At 32.4% G+C, this 23,969-nt stretch overlaps 1 protein-coding gene across 8 annotated transcripts in view; it reads right to left on the bottom strand.

Annotated features, from left to right (window-relative positions):
- Positions 1-600: 600 nt before the first annotated feature.
- The window catches only part of LOC139488921 (protein starmaker-like), a 31,823-nt gene continuing 8,454 nt past the window's right edge, over positions 601-23,969 (bottom strand). For 2 of the 8 annotated variants that reach the window (XR_011656114.1, XR_011656112.1), the window contains exons 2-6: positions 10,321-10,761; positions 6,786-6,827; positions 5,799-5,877; positions 2,777-4,779; positions 601-2,656 (exon numbers count right to left, since the gene is read on the bottom strand). Coding sequence is in view for 4 of the 8 variants with exons in the window: in XM_071274890.1 (XP_071130991.1) it covers positions 3,342-4,779; positions 5,799-5,877; positions 6,786-6,827; positions 10,321-10,761 (2,000 nt within the window). In the remaining 4 variants the exon portion in view is untranslated. Of the gene's footprint in view, positions 4,780-5,798; positions 5,878-6,785; positions 6,828-10,320; positions 10,762-23,969 lie in introns of all 8 variants that reach the window. The other 6 variants (XR_011656115.1, XR_011656113.1, XM_071274894.1 and 3 more) reach the window with 3 other exon arrangements.

Below are 23,969 nucleotides of genomic sequence, written 5' to 3' on the forward strand. Positions count from 1 at the left end.
ATTGACAGTTTGGGTACAATGGTTCTCGTTGGGTTTCCAGATTGGTCAATATCCCTAATGCGCCTCAACATGAGGAACTCAAAAGTTCGGTGTAAACAAAAAATCTCTGAGGAGTGATAATTTACACGTTTCTATGATAAACAAGTGACTGAGCTTAACCATTTGTGTTGATTTAGAAAGTAGGAGAACATAGTAATGTGTAAAAAAAAAGCTATTAGATATGTTCATAGTATTAAATTTTCAAAGAACTTATGGTGTTAAAAAATGATTGTTTTACCACGAGGAGCCGTAACACGAAAGAATTCTAGGGGTTTCCTAATTTACGAAAAAAGTAATCTCACGTCGTACCCCGAAAATTTAACCACATAATATGTGAAAAGGTCTCGTCTTCGAAACGAGCCATCATACATAATAATTATCTAAGTTAACGATATGAACTGAGCAACAGAAGAAAACTTTTCCATTTTATTACCGCCTAAGGAGAAATAATTGCAAACATTGACCCAGATGGATGGCTTTCTCTGCAACATAATCTTTCCGTCACGCTTTAGCAGATCGCTGAAGCGTTAGGAACCAAAAAAAACAAAAACAAACAAAGTCTGCGGAGCGAGTACAGTCTCAAGGAGACAAACTTTAATTTAATGATATTTACAATCTAATAAATGTTATCAAAATACATTATGTTACACCATACAACAAATAACCGTTAATGCAACATTTGAGAATATTATATGTATGTAAACAAAATTGAAAACAACACGTCTTAAATTTCATTAATAGAAGTGTTTTTCAGGATTGAATATCCTCAAAAACGGTCAATGCCAACAATTTGAAAGCAAAAGATGTATAAGAACCGGAACATATATAGAGCTTTATATGACGGGATTGACACATTGATTAATTACATTCATTTTACGGATAACGACAGCCTGTTTGAATTTTGGAGAACATTTCGCCATGCAAAACAGATCTGCAAAATAGGTATGTATGTTTGGGTTCTGGATTTAAGTTTAGAAATCTGTTTGTAATTAAATATTCACATTCAATATACAGTTTTACTGCAACAAATTTTATCCTTATTAATGTATTTTGACTACCAAATAATTTTATGTATATAGATAAACTCTATGTTTACGCGTAAATGAAACATGATTTTGAAATATCAAATATGATTGACAAAGAAGAACTAATGTAAAGACCGAATTTATCTTGCGCAATGTTTAAATTTTTCGAAATACAATTAATCTATAATTTAATATGCTAAAAACTTTAAAAAAATTAATTATTTTTCATAAAAAGTTTTGATTTAAATCCCTTATTTTGGGTATCACTTTAAAAACATATCCCGCTAAACTTAGGCGGCAGACCAGTGTCTTTTGTACTGTTTGTCCAAAATGACAGTTATCGTCCTTTATTTTTGTTGCTTATAAGACATACAAATATAGTCCTTGTATGGACAGTGTGTTACTTGCAACTGATTTTTTATACCCTTTCCAAATGTATTTCTTCATGTTTTGTTCGTCAAATAGCAAATAGGAGATACAATTTAACACCGAAAGAAAATTTGGGTTGTGAATGATTAGGGAAAGTTGTGAATTTGTCAAGTTTTAAAAGGTTGGAAATTAGCATATCGGAAACTGTCAGAAGAATTTAAGACCCCCTTAACATGACATTTTGATTTAAAGTTGATGAAGTTTTCTATTTTTTGATATAATCTGTGCCCAAAGTAGTACACCATATTGTAAAAATATTGTTGATAAAGCGCAGGACTTTTTATTTTTTTTTTAATTTTCATTCATTGTCTTAAAGAAATGCACTAACAAATAACTGTGTTCTCGGACCTACACGTCTACTTTTGCATAGGTACTATTTCTGTACCAAAATTACCAAAAAGTACTTGATTTGTACTTGAAATTTCAGCACTTCAAAACTTTGTGCACCGTTACATTTTCAGCATTTTGAAAGTTTGTCTATTTCAAATCTTTTAAAATTATGATGTTCAAACATGGAATACTGTGATCATTGTTGATATTATTTCTGTGCCAACATTTTAAGTACAAATCAAGTACTGTAAAATACAGTTTCCTAAATATTACAAAAACATTAAACTAAAGAAATAGTACTAAATATTAAAAGAAAATTTCCAGTACTATATATTTTATGTACAGAAATAGTACCAATGCAAAAGTAGCTGTATATATATATTGTAGAATACTCAACAGCTGACAAAGGGAAACAACCGTAGTTTAAATGGTGTAAAATAGAATCAAATAAATAATATTTTAAAAAGAATATATCATTGGGTAAGAATATATAACAAAACCCGGTTGTTTTAGTAATATTCATAGACATATATCAGCGTCGTTATCAAATCACATTAATTGACATACCGTATAGCGGGTTATTTTCGCAGGGTGTAAATTATCGCTTATTTTCGCAGATAGAACAAAATCTCCAAAATAAATTCCGCCAATTTAAAAGTGCACATGCATTGAGAAAAGTTTTGAATCCGCCACAATACTAATCGCCAAAATATTTCGTATACCTTATTCAATGAAAAAAAATGTACACCCGCGAGAATTACCCGCTATACGGTGTTCTTAAATCTTATGTAATATCGTTAACTAATAAAATAAATAAAAACTTATATATATTGCTGAAAGAAAGTAATTAAATATACAATTACTTGCATATTGAACATTTTCAGTAAATACAAACAATCTTTATAATCTCCTATGGAATAAGAAACTACGGATAATGAAACGCACAAAAAGACGTTCTTATTGATGAAAGATAGAGTCATGACAAATATTCATTTTTTTTTATGGTTTATAACGGCTTTTTATTATTCTCTGTTTGAACAAATATATTATATAAAAGGATAACGGTGACCAAGTCAACGCTGCATTAGAAGGTTTTGTAAAACTGTGAAAAGTTGTAGGCAGACATTGATACACTTTTACTGGAACAATGCATACGATACACTGACAAGTTTGTATCAGCTCAGAACATATACGATGGTTTAAGGATGTAGTTTTGACAAGTCAGACAAATGAACATACTAGTATGAAGATGCCTGTTCGACCCTAATAGATTAATACATTTTTTAGGGGATTGAATGACCCCCGCATTGAATTCCAAACAATTGTCGGTGCACACAATTAATCAATTGTTTTGAATTTGAAGTCATAAATCATTGGCGCATGATGTTCGACACATCTTAGTGGTGTAATACATTGTCATACTAAAAACGTGAGAAGTTAAATACACAATTTGTAGAAAAAAGTAGAAAAAAAAAGAGAACAAAGAAGAATTATTGTTAAAAGCGATGAAATAAAATATTAGCAGTTGTCCGGTAGTTCTACTAAATCGTAATCCTCCCTTTCAGTAGGTAATTCACAGTGGTCATAATTGTCATCGGTTGACGGTCGGATAAAAAATCTTTTCTTTTCACTCTCATGATGAGTCACATCGTAATCACTATCTTTCGTTGAATCATATATGTCATCAGAAGTTTTCTCATGTGAGAGTGTACTTATCGCACAGTCGTACGTATCATCTTCTGAGTTTTCTTGACTCGTTTTATTGTTATCCATTTCATTATTATGATATATGACATCATCATCATCTTCTTGCTCGTTGTAATAAATTGCGTCTTCAGAAAATGTTTCGGATTTTTTCGGAGTTTCTTTGGATATTTCGTAGTGGTCGTCTGCTACTATATTTAGGTTTACGTGTGAAATCTCGGTTTCATTTTTCGTCTTTTCCACCTCCTTTTCGTCGTCGTCAATGGGTACGGCAAAATCGTATACGTCTTCAGTGTCTGTTTTCTCAACTGCAGAACGAAGTGCTTCAATACATAACTCGCTGCTTACTGCTTTTATTGAATTTGATGAAGATGCAGAATAAGCGTTCGCATATACTTCATCGTCGTCTTCTATACCTTCGTCGCCATTTGTCTTTTCACTTTCCTTAGATTCTTCAACCTTCAGATTTTCAGAGTTCTGTTCTATTTTGTGTTTGTTTTCGGTACCAAAATTGTTCACTTCTTTTATTGAATCTGACGAAGATACAGAATAAGCGTTAACGTAGACTTCATCATCGTCTTCTATATCTTCATCGCCATTTGTTTTTTCTCTTTCTTTTGATTCCTCAACCTGCTTGTTTTCAGTACCGAAATTGTTTACTACTTTTATTGAATCGGACAAAGGTGCAGAATAAGCGTTAGCGTAGACTTCGTCATCGTCTTCTATGTCTTCATCTCCATTCTTCTTATCATTCTCATTTGTTTCGTTAACCTCTCTGTTTTCGGAGTTTTGTTTTGATTTGTCCTTGATTTCATTATCAACAACAAAAGAGTTAACATTTTCCGTTTTTTCACTACGTTTTACGGATTTTGTATACACGTGCTCCACGTCTCCGTCACGTTTTTTATCATCGCCCTCAATTTTCGCTGAGGCTTTCGTCTTAAAAGTTACAACTTTTTCGTCTAGGTTTACTTCAATTCCGGAATCGCTAGCTCTACTCTCATTTTCTTCTTTCTCGGAAGTTATGTCGTCTCTCTTATTCTTCCTGTTTATTAAGTCTTCACTACTACCATTGTCCTTCCTGTTGGACATGAACGTCTCCTCATCAATCATATGATAATTTTGATTTCCATCTGATATTCTTTGAAGATCGTTGTTAGACATCTTGGATTCACGATTTTCAGCAAAAGCCATACTTTCTGTAAATGCTCTACTTTTTACCTCGTATCGTTTACCGAGTGATTTGTCAGACCTACAAAAATAAGGAAATAAATTTATATCAAACGTTAAATTCAAACGTAAGAACATTATTATACCTTTTGGTATAAAGCACAAGAAAGAAATTAAGAACATATCTTTCTATTCCTATTCCTAATTGAAGAGAGGCGAAAGATACCAGAGGAACAGTCAAACTCAATAATCGAAAATAAACTGACAGCATTACATAGCTAAAAATGAAAAAAAGACAAACAGACAAATAATAGTAAACAAGAAACAACATAGAAACTACTAAAGACTGAGCAACATGTACCCAACTAAAAACTGGGGGTGATCTCGGGTGCTCCGGAAAGGTAAAGACTGTTAATTGGTTGAGGTTAGTGATTATTGTCAAATCAATCAACTTAATTGAAAATAAGAATGTGTTCGCATGTTTTAACTGTTTATTTCGGGGTTTAAACAAATTTAAAAACATATTTCACTTTTACAATTTTAATAAATGATTTATTATTACATTCAAATTGATGATACTTAGGAATGCAACATAGTATACGTAAATGAATTCAACGAGATAAACATTGGTGACATTGATACATCTTAAACCGTAACTAATCGGAACAGTATTTCGAAGTCGTGTCGCGACAGGTAGTACTTTGCTGTCTGTCGTGTATTTTTTCGTTTATTGTTTTTGTCATTTATCAAATCGACAGTTTTTCGTGTGCGTTGTTTTACATTTTGTCAAGCCGGGGCCTTTCGTAGTTTACCAAACGGTATGGGTTATGTGGAGGTCCTTACGGTGACGTATAGTTGTTAACATCAACGTTATTCGGTCTGCGTTGATCATGTTTTAAATAGAAACGGTTGTTATTAGCAGACAAATTCCCTCCTTCATTATCTTTTTTCAATATTTTTAGATAAGGTTATTGTAAAAATTTAGACATAATTTTCTACAGCTACATGTACAAATAAACGTTCATGCACGAGCACTTCTATTTTTACTTACATCCATTGATTATGCAATGTTTGAAAAGTGAAGGATATGTATATACTTACTTTTTCTTGCACAGAATAATAACTATGATAACCAAACAAACAACAACTACACCACACACAGCACCGGCTATGCTTGCTACTAAAATAAAGATAAATATGAATATGTATTTCTTTAATTTGTTTAATATAAAAATAAGAAGATGTGGTACAACCTAGTCGGTTAACAAAAGCCCTGACATGAAAAATATGAAACATTCAATTGAGAAACCTAACCTAATTTATACTTAACATGTTCTTAAGAAATAGTAAAACAAATTTGATTTTTTATGAAAAAATTATAGTAATTGTCCTATCATATCCTGGACACAAATTCGTCAGTTACAATTACAACGTATAATCACTCTCTATCTTTTTACTTTATTTTGTTTTTGTCGCTGTATCATTGACGCAACATTCTTATATATCAGAAAGATATTTGAGAAATCTTAATTTTCATGAATAATTATACCTTATTACGTGCATTTTAAACTACGCACATTATTGTGCTATGATATCATCTCGAATCTAGATTTTTTTTTTTAATTTTTATTCAATTTAATAGGCAAGAATCACGCGAAAGATAATAGTGAATTTTATTTGTTGATAAACAAAATGTAAAAATTACGGGTACAGCAGTCAATATTGTGTTAAAATCTTAATCATTATAAACAATATTTTAAAAAAACCAAATACATGTACATTGTAATTCAACAAAAAAAAACAAAAATGCGTATAGGCACAGCAAATCAGCAACACCGAAAGACAAAATACAACAAAATATCATAGCAATAATACAATGGCGGAATGTATAAGTACCGAGCCACGTCAAAGTGATATTACAAAACAAAATAGATTAAACAGTAAACGTAATACTCTACGCAGACTCATACAAGAACTCTATAGTTTAGAGGGTTTTGTAATGTACACAAAGTGATATCTATAGGATGCTTTTAAATTAAAAAAAAACAACATATGCATGACACAATTTTACTAATATTATACAATTACCTATTTCTGACGTAAATGCGTCCTCTTTTAACATTTCTGTGCCTGCGTAAGAAAAAAAAATTAATGAAAACGGTAATTAAAATCATCTTAAATACTTTAATGTTCAGTCTCACAAAAAGAGGGACGAAAGATACCAGAGGGACAGTCAATTTCCAGTAACAATTTAACAAATCAAACAAGTGTGTGTGTGTGTAAACTTTAATACCTTGATAAGATACCAAAATGATTTCCATATTTTACAGGTCAGAGGCAGATCTACAATGTAAGGGGATGCTTTGTGGGAAAACAATGGTTATTATTTAAGGAATCTCTGAAGCATGACTGGAGCGGCCCCCTCTTAGGCAGTCATTGAATATCTGTTAATGCTCCTATTCAAAAATTACCATAGACTTACAGCATTTTGAATCCTTCATGTGATATGCATACAAATATTCAAAATTGTGGAATTAACGTAAAATTTGAAATAATTAGTTGACAGTAGACTTGCTACATGTCCCTTCCTAATTATGTTTTTTTCTTTTTTTTTAATTTTGCCCCTTTAATAATTCTACTGCTATAACTAGGAGATTACAATTATACTGACATCTGCAGGAGGAAGGCCTTTCTCCAAGGGCAATCAGTAGGCTGGCACTTATCAGTAAACATATAAGTTAGTAAGAGTGAAATAATAGAAAGGGAATTGTAGCAAGTCTAAGTTGACAGTTATTATTTGTAATTTTGGATAATAATTATTGATATGAATTTGTAATACTTACTATTACCACTTAATATAATGATAACCAGAAATAGACAACTATTCTACGAGCTATTTATCAACCTGACAATTTCAGCTATATAACGTAAAATGTATAAAAAAAAAGAATGATTTCACGTGGAATGATGCTGTTAAATTCACACTAGACAAATTTTGCCGAAGAAGTTCCAGTGGCGGATCCAGGGGATTTCCGGGGGGTGGAACCCCCTTTTTTTTGCCGATCAATGCATTTGAATGGGAGCATATAGTTTGAACCCCCCCCCCCCCACTTACTCTTGGTTGGGAACCACCACCCCCCCCCCCCCCTTTTAAAATGGCTGGATCCGCGCCTGAGTTCTGTGTTTGAAGCTTTACTTTTGGATACAAAATGAAAAAAATATTATTTTTTTCTTTCGAAATCTGATATAATAACAAGTGAATGATGTTAAGCGTATTATGCAACATGTAATGGTCACTTGCTTTATATTTCGCATAAATCCTATTAAATAGCATTCTAGTTTGCCTAAATGCTGAAATGGAACGAGCTTTTTTTTTTTTTGTCAAATCCCAACTGTTGGTAGGTATTGGTTTATGAGTTTGAAAATTTATTAAATTGTTCAAAGGGATAAATGGACTAGACGCAATTTTTTTTTAACTTAGCAACGGCATTTCCATTGGTACGTGTCAGTATATTCAAAACAAACATGCAAACAATAGGAAACACAAAAAGGCATGGTCATTTATAAGCAATAAACAGTAAATTACAGTTACAGTCAATTTATTTGTTTACTCTTTCTTGATTAAATATTTTTGTGTTGGTTACCGTTTCTGTTTTTAAATAATTACTATTATTGATGGTTTTCAAGATAACAGAAAAACTGATAAAGTTGGTCAAAATTAGTCGTTATTAATGTAGGTTAGGTCACCATTTGAAATTTTCTGATCCATCTAAGGTAGATCTCAACCAACTGACCATCATTTAAATCACTGACCTCAGTATGGTCTGGTTCAGAATAAAAAAATACCCAGGATAGAGGTTTTTTTTTTAATTAAAGAAAATCCAAACACTGGAAACATAGAATTTAAAATAGTAGAATACAATTCGCTTAATTTTCTTTGTACTCGTCATTCATTTGTTGGATGTATAGATACGCAGCCAAATAATTTATAAATGCACGGGCATGGGACGTATAAATACACATGGCAGTCCAGGGCTGTGAAAGCACACAGCCAAGGGATAAATTTAAACATTACACACACGGGACGTTGTCTATCAGATCTCAAGATAATTTAAACCAGAGTGGCTACCAAGGGAAATCATGAAATAAGAGAACCAAATTGAAAGATCTTTTTTTTCACTTGTCTCACTACTGGTCCAAAAAATTATCAACAAAAGTCTAGATTGTATGTTCATGGATGGTTTACACATTTTTGTATGTTTATCAGAAAGAATCAGGAAATAAACGTCTCTCTGTTTTAAAATATTTCACAACAAGGAAAGTCATGAATAGATGGAATGTGTTGATTCCTCATTTTATCAGCCAGGCACACTATTTAATATGGCGATCAGTCGCCAATTCTTGCAGTAGCGATAGTTTGAAAGATTTCCCCAAAGTTTACTAAAGTTAAAATGGGCACTAGCTATTAGATACATATCTATATATATATATATAAAAGTCTATAAAAACGACCAACCAGCAAATTTACTATGTACCGGATCGTCTAGAATAGGCGATACTATGCAGATAAGGAAAAAATTATATCAGTCTAAAGATTTGCACAACGGTACTGATATAAGATGTTATAATACGAAAATGTTGTTATTAAATCGTGTTGATAATACGAAAATGTTGTTATTAAATCGTGTTGACACGATTTAATAACAACATTTTCGTATTATAACATCTTATATCAGTACCGTTGTGCAAATCTTTAGACTGATATATATATATATATACAACTCGTCTAAACATCAACCCAACAATGTTAGATCTATAAATTTGCTTTCGCAAATTTTTGGTTCTTCCCTCGCCGGGATTCGAACCCATGCTACTGTGATATCGTGACACCAAATCGCCTGCACTGCAGCCGTCCCGCTAGACCACACGACCACCTGGGCTCTTAAAAAAAGAGCTTTCGCTGGCCGTGTGTTACCTTTCCACGTCAGTTTTAATCTAGCGGCGTACTGCAGTACATGATATATAAGGCATGAAGATGTTATTGTTACAGATCAGCTAAATTATCTATAGTAAAGGATCCTACAAATTAATGTAAGATACAGTCACAGAAAATAATTATATTTATAAGTACGTCTGAGTAAGTGACAACCCTACAACAGATGTATCCATCGGATCGCCATCAATGATGGTGATACATGGCTGTGTACATAATGTATATACAACTCGTCTAAACTATATATATAGACAAAATAAAATATGTTTTTGTTTGTTCAATCATTAGTGAAAGTGAAATAATAAAATTACAATTCCCTTTTAGCAATTTTGTCAAAATAAGCTAAGAAACATTGACGATGAATTATTCACTTACAAGTGAATAATTCGACCTAATTGAATCCGCCTTCATGTGACCTTCACATTTGTGACGTATATATATTTATATATAAAATCAATTTAAACAGAATGTGTGTCCGTAAGACATCAAATCCCTCCCACTCCCTCATTTCAATAGTAAATGAAGCGTGACATTAATGTCAGAACCCTAATTTTACATATTTTAAGATGTTCGTTTTTATCACAACCGACATGCATATGTAGCTATGTACAAAGTTCATCATATACATACCATTTGAAGAACTGGTTACGATTTGAGACGTTGTGGCATTGATGAATGTTGTCACATTGTCGTAAATATAAGTAGTTGTGGCATTAATGGCGATTGTCATGTTGTCGTCCTTTATGGTTGAGTTCACAGGCATGGTTACCTCTATCGTGGCATTTGCTGTTGTGTTACGGGGCATCGTTGATGTTGTAGTATCCATGGTTACTGTATTTGTATCAGTGCTTGTGATCGTAGCATCTGTTACGTTTGGATTTGACACGGTGGTATTATCGATTGAGGTAGAGTTTTCTGTAGCATACACATATGTTAGTTTTTGATTGGTTGTTGTTGAGGTTTCGTTTAAAGTTGTGTTATCTGTAGTAGTGACGATTATTGACGTCGATGTCACGTTCGTTGTCGTCGCAATCGTCACTCCCTGTTGGGCTGTAACTCCATACACACAAACTAAAGAAAAACAAATATTAATGAATTATTATAGCTTTGGGTTATAATAAATAGCTACGCACAATTAAGATATTTCAGAAGAAAAGTCCTAATATGTTTATCCACACTCATCATTACTAAAAAATGAAATTTAATATTAAAGAGATAAAAATACTAATAAAAAGATAAAAGCGATGGATAACAAAGGAGAAAGCATTTTGAAGCTTCCGTATAAAGATTATCAAATGACAAATTAAAACTCTCAACAGGAACTGCGTATCCCTTTCACCTTCCTATTTATATATATAAAACAAATATTTACGACCAAGGCACACAGTTACATGATTAGAGAGTATGTTTTACTTTGACTTAATATTTTGATATATGTCTCGAGATTTTAAAACTGTTGAGCCTAACAAAGTTACATGCATGTGAATAATCATCGACCTTCGTTGAGTAAATTTGTAAAACTCATACTCTGGTGGTCTATATAGGAAGAGGGAATTTTCATTTCTGTATTCTCTACATTTTGGTATTTTTTTCTCTTCTCATATTGAATTTTTTCTTATTGCATATTTTTTTTTTTTTGCCCATTATTCCCTGTTCTTTGCTGATTTTGATTTTGGTTTTTTTCTGTTTTAACGCCACTGTTAAGCACCGCATTTAGGCTATTTCTTAGCGGCCAGTGTTATTGGTGGAGAAAGCCGGTGTGTCCGGACAAAACCACCGACCTTCGATAAGAAAACTGACGATCCTAGTCAATTAAAATAACAGTCGAGTGTACCCGCACGAGCGATGTTCGAACTCACAACCTCAGACGCGCGTTTCGTCTACAAAAGACTCATCAGTGACGCTCGAATCCAAAAAAGTTAAAAAGGCCAAATAAAGTACGAAGTTGAAGAGCATTGAGGACCAAAATTCCTAAAAGTTTTGCCAAGCCACCAAGTCCCCCCCCCCTCTAAATTCTCAATAAGTAAGCCCCTCATCATTCTTATTACCTGTATCTTTATTTTTTCTATTTAACGAACGAACTATGGTATACTGTTGGTTGTTCTTATATCCGTCCGTCCCTCCCAGCGTATGTCCGTCCGTCATCAGCACTTTTTTCAAAACACGTTCACCAATGTTCATAAAACTTTAGCGAACTATTTATATTTATTTTACATTTTACGTTTCCTACAAATGTAGGTATGGGAATTTATTCAAAATCTTTTTCAATCTGATGTATTGCAGCGTTATGAACCATTTCTTTCGCTGAAAAAAAACGTTGATAACTCTCTTTTTAGCACAGGTATCTTATACGGTTACAGACTGATAGGTTAAGTCCATCTTAAACAGAGGCCACAAACTTTTTTTAAACTTAAGGTAGCATTCATTTGCATATAATTACAAACATCTACTTTATTTGAATTTTGATAGATAGTGGTTTGATTGTCAATCTTACCTCATCTCCTTAGTTTCTTATTGATAGTGCCAATTTATTCACACTGTGTCTCATACTTATTATTTTTTATTTAATTTTTTATTTAAATTTTTTTTTTTTTTTTTTGGGGGGGGGGGGGGGCTATATGAGAAGTGCTCAAATTATTTCTAGCTGATTATATGAATTAATATAAAGCATAAAGAAGCGCTAAAAGGGTGACGAGCTATGGTGTATCGTGCGCTCATTGCGCAGCTCTTTATTCTCTGTCGGTTCCTCCGTAATTCTCTATTATTTAAAAGGGTTCAGCATGTTCAGTAAGACCCCTTTTTGGCCCCAAAAATATAGCAGTTTTATAAATTTGTGAAAATGTAATCTCTTACTGGAAAGTAGGATGATTCTATTACATAAATATGGGCTGTTTTTGACAATACAATTGCACATATATCGGGTACTAGCATCATCAAGTCATGCTAGATTACTGAAATCTTCACAATTTTGGCTTTTAGTTTAATTTTAGTTCCCGCCTTAAAGGAAAGTGGCCGCATTCGTGTTCATTCTTAATATTGAAATGCAAGTCGTATTTGATGATAATACATAACATATATAAAGGTTGAGTATGAACACGGATGCGGCCACTTTCATTTTTGACAAAAAACACCTGAAAAGTTACGTTTTTTGGAATATTTGATAGATTTTTCACATTTATAAACTAATTGAATCAATTGAAATAGACACTTCAGTGTTTAAAAAGCGTACAAAATCTTTCGGTAGATGAACCTGAAACTTGAGGCCAAAATCGGCCCTTACTTCTTTACAAGATGTGCCATTGGAATAACTATCCGCCATCGATTAAATTATTTAAACGTGAGTAACTATGGGTCACTAATAGGTCTTCAACAATGAACAAAATCTATACCGTATAGTTAAACATAAAAGGCTCCGAAATAACAAATAAACCAAGCAAAAAAAAAACAAAACACGAAGAATCCGATAACAGCGACCAACAAAATATTAAATGCAGCTTTCTGAACTAGGACATCATCATGCCAATATAGAATGAGGCTAAGTAAAACATTTTTAGCGTACACTAAACCTTTCTGACGATTATGTAACTGTACAGTATAAGGAAAACTATAGAAATCAGTTAAAACAATTGACTCATCAGATCAAATCGAAGTACACAAAAAAAAAATCAAGTAGCCTAGGCCGTGTTCACATTGACCTAAACTCGGTGTTGTGTAAGTGTAACTCACACGTAAACTAAACAAAATTACGTTCCCATTGATAAAATTCAATGTTTACATGTAGTGTAAAACATGTTTTGTCTACATGCAGTCGATACTCGATGTAGCCCTTGTGTAGATTAAGTGTACACAAAACTAGGCATTTAAAACATTAGTTTCACCGTGTATATTTAAGGAAGAAACAATTTTTGAATAAAATTGATATTTATAACAATTATTAATAAAGTTCTTTGCAGAAATATTTGTCTAAACTTGATATATTTTTTTTTTTTTTTTTTAAACTTAACGTAGCTTTGTTAAGCCCTTATCAAGACTCAAAGCAGCATCATTGCCGAACACATAATTCATTTGAAAACTAATTAAGGTCTTTCCGAATCGACTTGACTTGCACAGAAATGTTTGCCACTGGTCTTTACTCAAACAACGATTCACTATAAATGCATTACTTAAAAAGTGTGAGGTAAATGTATTGTTTGTCTAGTACATGTATCTCGGATCCGTTAAATTACCCTTAAAACTAAAAAAAACATTACCCCCTCCCTTTGCCAAATACTCCTTGGAGAAGAAATACCATTTGAAACAAACAGAAAAGATAGGAATATAGTGATCCCTAATATATCATTCCTTTTTCTACTTCAATCTCTGTACGGATGTAATGCATTGGATTTATGAGAATAATTACATTAGATGTATGTTTCATTATAATACGATATTCTGATTGGCCAACTGCACATCTCGTGCTATTCCTGAAACAATTGTATTAGACAATAACATTTATCATTCATAATGACACGAGGTCCCACAATAAAGTGCACAGGTAAATTAAATGAAAACTTGATAAAAATCGTGTTTTCATTATTCTAGCTAAAAAAATGTAATTATAAGTATTGAATGCTTCTTTTTGTAACTTTATAGGGTTGTAAAAGCGTTGACCGTGCGCACATTTTTAGTATGAAGCGCTTCCGCGCTTCATACAAAATGTACTTCGGTCAACGCTTTTACACCCCAATAAATTTACAAAAAGCAGCATTCAATTCTTAAATAAAAATATATATTCTTCGCCTGTAAGCACGCCGGTACAGCCTTCGTTTTCTAATGCTTAATCGAGACATCTTTATTATTTTTAAACCACTGCAAACCATCAAAATGGCTTTCATAAAGAAGCAACCACTTAACTTAAAAAGGGGGAATGGGTATTTTGTTAATTTATCTGAGCCAGAAATTTTGCCGCGCAAACGTTTTATTCCGGTTTTTTTCCGATGCTGGTAAGCAATTTTTTTTTCAACATTTAACACTATAATGTACGGAAGCGTATTAGGGACATAGAAAAAATAACATTGGCAGTGAACTTTTTTTTCAAAGTCGAAATTTTGACATTTCAACCTTAAAATTTCGACTTTAACTCGAAATTTTAACTTTTCTTAACTTGAAATTTTGACTTTCTAAAAAAGTCGAAATTTTGACTTTTTTAGAATTCGAAATTTTGACTTTATAAAAAGATAATGTATGGGGAAACTCTTGATTTAGAATATGTTTTGTATCATCTGTAGGACTTTTTTTTTTAATCCAATTGGGGTTCGGAATATTTCCATCGATACACCCCCACAGAATTTAACAACTATTGGTCACCATACGGTATTTACCGCATACCGCATAGTCAGCTATAAAAGACCCCGAAATGACAATGTTAACACTTCAAACGAGAAAACTAACGGCCTACTTTATGTACAAAAAATGAGCGAAAAACAAATATGTAACACGTAAACAAACGACCACCACTGAATTACAGGCTCCTGACTTAGGACAGTGATGTAACAGTACAACATATATTATTAAAAACGAACTATAAAATCAGTTGAAAAAGGCTTTACTCATCAGATGGATAAAAATATAAATACTGCAAATACAATGGACGTGGCCATGTACTTGTACATCCCAAAAACAAAAAGACACAAGTATGTTCAGATCTGAGAGTACTCGCAGTTACTGACAGCTAGTTCAAAGCCACTAACAACGAATAATATAGCATATTATGTAGTTCGAAAAGTAAACATAAAATGTCATTTATAGATATGCATTGATGGAGGATATAAGGTGATCTGTTGTAATTTCGAGCACGTCCTTGTCCGCTGGCCTTTAGAGAATTTGTATTTTTATTTCCTTTTTATGAAGAGCGATTTTACTTTACCGCCCTTCCACTAAAAAACTAGTACTGAAGAAAAAAATATGTAGTATATTTCTTAGAAGATGGCTATCATAGATAACTGTTGCATCATCTTATTATTGTTTTGGTTTCAACTGCCTATTGTTACAAAAACTAAACAAATAGATTCAAGTTACTGATAAAAAGTGTAAACTACTTGTTTTTAGAACAATCAAAACACGTACCAGTCTCGAAACGGTTGGTTTTATCTAAAAATAATATGAACGTAATTAAAAACTTTATAGGAGGAAGCTATTATATTTTCCATCTTTTCTAAAATTTATATTTTGTGTTACTCTACAGTTATTTGATGTTATTCAACATTATGTTAATTTTTGTTATATTTTTTTTTATTTGTTACACAAATCGAAATTCTTTTAAAATGAGCTTAAATTGTTATTTATAATAAAAAAAAATTTAAAAATACATAGCAAGAGAATGAGATGATAATCAGAACAATTTTTTATACAAAGATCTTTCCTTTAGTGGTGATTGTAATCAATTCATTTATTATTATCAATTTTTGCAATTTAATTGCCATTTACTTAATATTATAAATTCTCTTTAATTTCCTGTGTACTAACATCTTATTCTCCAACATAAATGTATACTACTATTAATTAAAGTCATAAGAAACGAGTGACCGGTGAAAAATAATGTTCTTCCAATTCTTGAACTAATGCATACAAACATCCTAAACTTCGTCTTCTGTGCTCGAATTTATCATTTTTTTCGTGTAAATTTCGTATAATTGTCAATTTTTTTTCTCAATCGGTCAGTGTTGTTGTGAAAATATGGCAGGTAATTAAAGTTCGTGTTTTGAAGCCGAAGTTTAACGATTGTCACCTGTTTGTCAACAATTGACGAAAAATAAACAAAAAAGCATGGAAATTGAGCACGTGTTTAACATGTAAATTCAGATAATAGTTTATTTTAAGGACATCCATGCGTATTGTGGTCACCGGATTTTTACGAGATGGGTCACACTGAGGTCACCTTGCATACGGAAAATATGTCGGGGGAATAGCTTGCTGGAAGGAAGCTATTCAAATAAAGTAAACTTCTTCTAAATATGAATAAATTAAAGAATTTTCTTCAGAAAAAAGTATATGTACATAAGTTTTATAATGAAAACTATCCATTGAGTTATAAAAATCATATGCATTATTTTTTTTTGATTTGAGGTTTCTTATGACTTTAATGAACCTCTTTTAATTGAAACTTACAATGAACATTGACATAGGCTCCTGCCAGAAACATGGCAACTCCGTGAAATCACGCTAAATAACGCGACCCTCAATGAGAATCTCGACGATAATTAATCTACAGATCGGAGACGAAGAACCATCAATTATAGCTCACAAAGAAAAACAATGGGGAAACCTATCTCAGATGAAATAATTTCTTTTCTTAAAAGCTACTTTGAAAATCGTTGTATTTATTTTGTGTATATATGTCTCTGTTCATGCTATATATTTTGATGTTACAAAGACAACAAAGGCCAGTGATGCAGTTGACCTTTTATAATACAACTGGCCTCATAGTACACAATCAAACCATTTGGTAAAAATAACAAGATAAAATACGCATCAGCTTACAGGAGAAATAGATCCAACGGTTAAACAAGTGTTTATGATTATTATTATTTTTTATATTTCTAGGATGACAGCACTAGTCATGAAAGAATTTAATGCTAAAGCCACATTGTGTGAAACGTTCATTTTGATTTGATAATGTCACCAATTTTCATGGCATCAATTCACAATTGAAAATGTACGCACAAGCGCAGACGACACATGGCAGATTTTAAATGGCTTTTCCATGAATTGACATTGTTTTCTGTCTATTTCATTATAATGAAGATACCAATATTAAAATTGAGAATGGAAATGGGGAATGTGTCAAAGAGACAACAACCCGACCAAATAAAAAACAACAGCAGAAGGTCACCAACAGGTCTTCAATGTAGCGAGAAATTCCCGCACCCGGAGGCGTCCTTCAGCTGGCCCCTAAACAAATATATACTAGTTCAGTGATAATGAACGCCATACTAATTTCCAAATTGTACACAAGAAACTAAAATTAAAATAATACAAGACTAACAAAGGCCAGAGGCTCCTGACTTGGGACAGGCGCAAAAATGCGGCGGGGTTAAACATGTTTGTGAGATCTCAACCCTCCCCCTATACCTCTAACCAATGTAGAAAAGTAAACGCATAACAATACGTACATTAAAATTCAGTTCAAGAGAAGTCCGAGTCTGATGTCAGAAGATGTAACCAAAGAAAATAAACAAAATGACAATAATACATAAATAACAACAGACTACTAGCAGTTAACTGACATGCCAGCTCCAGACTTCAATTAAACTGACTGAAAGATTATGATTTCATCATATGTACATCAGGCACAATCCTTCCCGTTAGGGGTTTAGTATCATACCATCATAACATATATGAGAAGAACATAACCCGTGTCATGCCAACAACTGTTTTTAGAATAAATGTGTTTAGTTCCGACGCAAAGACCTTATCAGTGACTCAATATTAACGCCAAAATATGCAATCTTTAATGACTTGACAACAGTATCGTAATTATATCCCTTCTTAATAAGTCTATTCAAAGGTGTTTTAAGTTTCTGAGGTGAATACTGACACCTTTGTGCTTTATAAAGAATATTTCCATAAAAAATTGGATGTGAAATACCTGAACGTATAAGAAGTCTGCATGTTGAGCTATATTTACGAATGATGTCTTTATACCGATGATAAAATTTAGTAAATGTTTTGACTAGTTTGTGATATCGAAAACCCTGGTGTAATAATTTTTCAGTAATACATAAATTTCTCTCGTTAAAATCTAAAACATTGTTACATACACGAGCGAATCGTACAAGTTGAGATATATAAACACCGTAAGATGGTGACAAGGGAACGTCACCATCTAAAAACGGGTAATTAACGATAGGAAATTAAAATCATCCCTTTTATCATAAATTTTAGTATTCAGCTTTCCGTTAGTGATATAGATATCAAGATCGAGGAAAGGGTAGTGTTCATTGTTAGTATTAGCTTTATTTAAAGTAAGTTCAGCAGGATAAATTTCATTAATATACATACTGAAGTCGTCATTATTGAGAGCCAAAATATCATCCAAATATCTAAAAGTATTATTAAATTTGTTTATCAGATGTTGTTTTGATGGGTCTTTGCTTATTTTTGTCATAAATTGTAACTCATAACAATACAAAAAGAGGTCCTCAATAAGTGGTGCACAGTTAGTCCCCATTGGAATTCCGATAATCTGACGATATACGGAATCCCCAAAGCGAACAAAAATGTTATCTAGTAAAAATTCAAGGGCATATATAGTATCAAAGCATGTCCAATTAACATAGTTTTTTTGTTTATTGCTACTAAAAAATGACCTAAAAGAGTTTGAACATATATATTCACATTCTGATTTTTTGAATGCCCATTTAATTAGGTGTGTGAATTTTTTCTTAATGAGAATGTGAGGCAATGTGGTATACAGGGTAGAAAAATCAAAACTTTGAATAGATTCAAAATCACCAATATAAGCATGCAATTTATCAAGTACTTCCAACGAGTTCTTGACACTCCAAAAGTAATTTATTCCACTATTTTTGAAGGCCTTATTTGAACAATTTATTATAAGGTTTTTAATTGTACCAAGTGTGCTGGTAAGAAGAATAGACAATTTAGTAGTTGAACAATGGCTTGAAGACGAAATAAATCTATATTTGTAAGGGGTTTTGTGTAGCTTCGGAAGCCAATACATTGTTGGGACTTTCATTGTATTTGGCTCTGCTTGTAAAGCGGTGGCTAAAAGTTTATGTTTGTTACAGATTTCGTTTTCTGAAAATGGAGTCAGTTGGAATGTTGGTGAATTGGTGATTTCCTTTTTCAGAACCTCAATGTAAAATTTACGTCAAACAATAATAATATTATTAGCAGCTTTATCGGTCGGGACAAAAACAAATTCCTTGGCTAATTCTTTTAGTTTATGTTTGATACGAGAAATAGGTTTATTTTGGTTATTGTTAATAGTAAAATGTTCTTTAAAATGTTGAATACGTATATCAACTATCTTCATTACTGAATTAAAAAAAGAGTCCAAAGATTTTTTGTCAGCTTTTTCCCGTTTTATCCATTTTATACAGTAAGTATGGAGTGAGTGGTGGATGATATTACGACACTCATTCCAATTAATAATTGACGGGGGACGATATTTAGGTCCTTTACTGAGGAATTATTTTAACTCTCGGTCTAGATCTTGAACGATGTTGAGATCTCCTGTTATAACATGGGAAATGGGTCCATAAATATATATTCGGAATTACTGCAATTACATTAAGTAGGTGTATTTTCACTGATATTAACATCTTTACACAATTGACTATAATTAAACACAAATTTCCGGGTAGATTTCTTGTAAATATAACAAATAAGAGGTAGCTCAGTATTGTCAAAATATTCAGGAATTTGTTCTTTAACAGAATGATCGTTAAATATACCGGCAATATTTACAAAATCAAAGCCTTTATTGACATACTTAATTTTAATAAAATGCTTTTTATGATCTTCAGGGCGATCAATTTTAGGAAATAATTTAGAATAACAATATGCCATAATAATTTGAACAATTTCATACTTAGGACTGCTATATGAAATTGTGTTGCAATCCTCCAAAATTTTATTTAACTTATTAACCGGTAACGAACAGAGTTTTGTTAACAGATAATGTCTGTCGTTGTTTTTTGAAATAGAAATTAGGTCCGAAATATTGGTATGATTGGCCCGAAATTTTCTTTGATTGCGATTTGTTCTACGACCGTGAGAACGGTTTTTACGAACAGTTTTAGAAACTATATCCAAAATGTTAACGGAATTGGTTCTAGATATATTACCAATTCCCATGATATTATCATTTAGACCGAGAGGGTAAACTGTCTGTAATTTTTTAATCCAATTTAATTCAATTATTTTCCGTGATCGTACAAACTTTGAATGCGATTCACCAGGCTGCTTATTTACTACTTCTAAAGGTTGAACTGCTAAATATTTAAAAGGATGGTTGTGCTTCTTAAGGTGTTGATAAATGATACTTTTGAATTTATTTGGTCTTTTAAAACGATACAGATGTTCTTGAGTGCGTTTAGATAAATATCGTCCAGTTTCTCCTACGTACTGAATACCACACCGGTTTGTTTCATGTGAGTAATAAAATTAACGGTATCAATTTTCTTGCACCAGATGCGCATTTCGACAATACATGTCTCTTCAGTGATGCTCGTGGCCAAAATATTTGAAATCCAAAGCTTATATAAAAGATGAAGAGTAAATAAATAATACTGTTTGTTTTTCAAGTTATATCAGTTTCAAAATTTAAAGAAAATGTGCGACCATTAAACGTGGACCTTACCGTATTGTTGGTGGAAAGACGGGGACATGTAAGTCATTTTTTGGCATGACACTTATCGATAGAAGGGTAGCCACGATTTTTATTGTATTTAAAGCTTCTCATTGGTGAGATGATGGTCGCAAATACCCGTTTACTGGCTCCTCTAAAGCGTCGCCAGTAAACTTAATTGGCGACCAATAATTGATGCCGTCGGACCTTAAATATAATTATACAGTTAACATTTCCAAATTATACAAATGAATCATTTATTTAACTAAATATAAAAAATAGATTAAAACATTACAAATAATTTCCCTGTTCTGTTAACAACTGACAATAATTTTAAAAAGAAAATTGTATAGATAAACAACTAAGGTTTTGTTGAATCATTGTCCCACTCTTAATGTAGATATTTTAGATATACAACTATTCAAACTTCAACAATGACACCTTGAAATATTAGGAAATACACACATCGTTGACTAACTTCCTCATTCCGCTTAGAGTGTGTATAAATATAAAGAAGTTATACTTAAAACTACTTTAAAACGGACGTATACGCCTTCGATGCATTACATAACTTAGTGGTCGACACACTCTATTTAAGTGTTCGTTAGGTGTCACATGTACACCTTTTAAAATTTATTAAGCTTGGATTTATAACATAGACTTTGCCATATAGTGATTTTTTACTTTTAAGTACATTTTTACAGTTGATTTATTTGTAGAAGTTGAAAGCAATTAGTTATTAGATGCAACATAACCATAATTATATATGTCGTCTTTAATCCTGTTCACACCATTAAATTAAGTTGACCCCTTCAAACCGAAAAGTTGTTTAAATGAATAAATCAGATGAAAAAACACACCAAAGACTTTTATATGTCATTAAAACAGATTTACTTTAAATGTTGCATTTTTTGTTGCTCAATTCATGCATAAATAACTTGAATACAAATAAACATTTTTAATATTTGTCAATGTCTTTCATAATGTGTATTGTTAAGTTCAGTACGTTATAAGGTAAAATATAGAGATATGATCTGAATACCAACGAAATAACTATCCACAAAAGAACACGGATGTAAACAAATAAAGGTCACTGTAAAAGAGGGACGAAAGATAACAGAAGGACCAAAGGCACTTGATTTTATCCAGTGGAAGATCCACGTATTTTAAATATACATGTACGTTTATAGTGGGTCTTCCTTTGGCTAGAAACAAGTGCCTGTTAGATGGACAGTCAAACTCTAAAATTGAAAATAAACTGACAATGCCATAGCTACAAAACAGACATAATTTTTTCTATTCTCAATTTTATAATCGTACAGCAGAAGCAACATAGAAAGACTTAGCAACACGAACTCCACCAAAACCTGGGGGTGATCTTAGGTGCTCCGGAAGGGTAAGTAGATCCTGCTCCACATGTACTACATGTAAATGTTCCATCGATACCATATAAGAAGCTGTTAAAGTCCATACATATTCAATGTCGACTAGCTTAAGTCAGCTTTGAATTTGACATATGTGTGAAGTAAACAGAAGGAAACTGACAAAAACTCTTTTAAGATTTTTTGGCAACCCAATCACCAACTTTATGAACAAATCAAAAGATCAAAGAATTTAACAAAAGAAGACAAGCAACCTCAGTAAAACCTTAGTCAAGATAATTCACATAAAACTTAAAACAATTAAAACGGATGGAAAAAGTCACTGGACAACAGGCTCCTTTGTTAGGTTAAATTTGATAGGATTGAACAATTTAAACTTGTTAGCGTCTACCTTTCCCCAAATTTGCGCTAATTGTAGGCCGTACTTTGACCTATAAAGGTTTTCTTTCACATATTGTTACTTGAATGGAGAGTTGTCTCATTGGTACTTATACTGTACCACATTTTCTTACATATTATACATGTACATGTATATGATACAATAACGTACAATAGTAAAAGACTGAAAATAAGCTATAGAAATTCATTTAAAATGGTTTGCTTCATCAAATCGGAACTGTTCAGTAAACAACTACACAAATGACAAAATTGAGGACAACAATTGGAGATTAGAGTCTTTAATAAGGCAAGTCATATTGACTTCTTTGTTATGGTTTTGTTGAAATTAATATATTGAAACCATTCTGTAAGAGTTGTTTTCCTTGCAAACATTCAAAATAGAGTTAGAACGCTATCACTTGATTTTTATGCCCCATTTATGGGCATTATGTTTTCTGGTCTGTGAGTCTGTCCGTTCCTTCGTCCTTCGGTTCGTTCGTCCGTCTGTCCCGCTTCAGGTTACAGTTTTTAGTCGAGGTAGTTTTTGATGAAGTTGTTCAAGTCCAATCAACATCAATTTGAAACTTAGCACACATGTTCCTTTTGATGTGATCTTTTTAATGTTAATGCCAAATTAGAGATTTTCCCCCATATGCACGGTCCACTGAACATAGAAAATGATAGTGCGGATGTGGAATTCGTGTACTGGGGACACATTCTTGTTATGAATTGGTTAGGGTGAAAAATGTTGTCCTGCATAAATTGTCCTATGACTAATCTTTTTTAGTTTAAACATATTTATTTATAGTGGATTTGGAAACAAGTTTTGCAACTTATATTAATCCCTTTCCACTTTGCGGGTGCGGGTACTGCCTTGTATCGGCATTAGCCTACTCTTATTCGAAATCTACAAGGGTGTCTTTAACGTGCAAGAGATATGGCTCTCTCTTAACACGGGTCAGCCGTTTATCGTCCCCTTCCGACGGACTATCATAATCTTTTTTTATGCAAAGTGTCTCATCCTGCCCTTTTTTATTCAAAACTTCTGTCCTGCTTTTTTTCAAATTTCATCCAAGACCCCTCACGGGAAAACAACAGTCTAATCTATATTTAAAAAAAAATATGAAACGAGAAACACTTATGAACCACACCATCAAACGATAACT

The sequence above is a fragment of the Mytilus edulis genome, chromosome 9 (genome assembly GCF_963676685.1).
Source record: "Mytilus edulis chromosome 9, xbMytEdul2.2, whole genome shotgun sequence".
In the NCBI taxonomy this organism is placed as follows: Eukaryota; Metazoa; Mollusca; class Bivalvia; order Mytilida; family Mytilidae; genus Mytilus; species Mytilus edulis.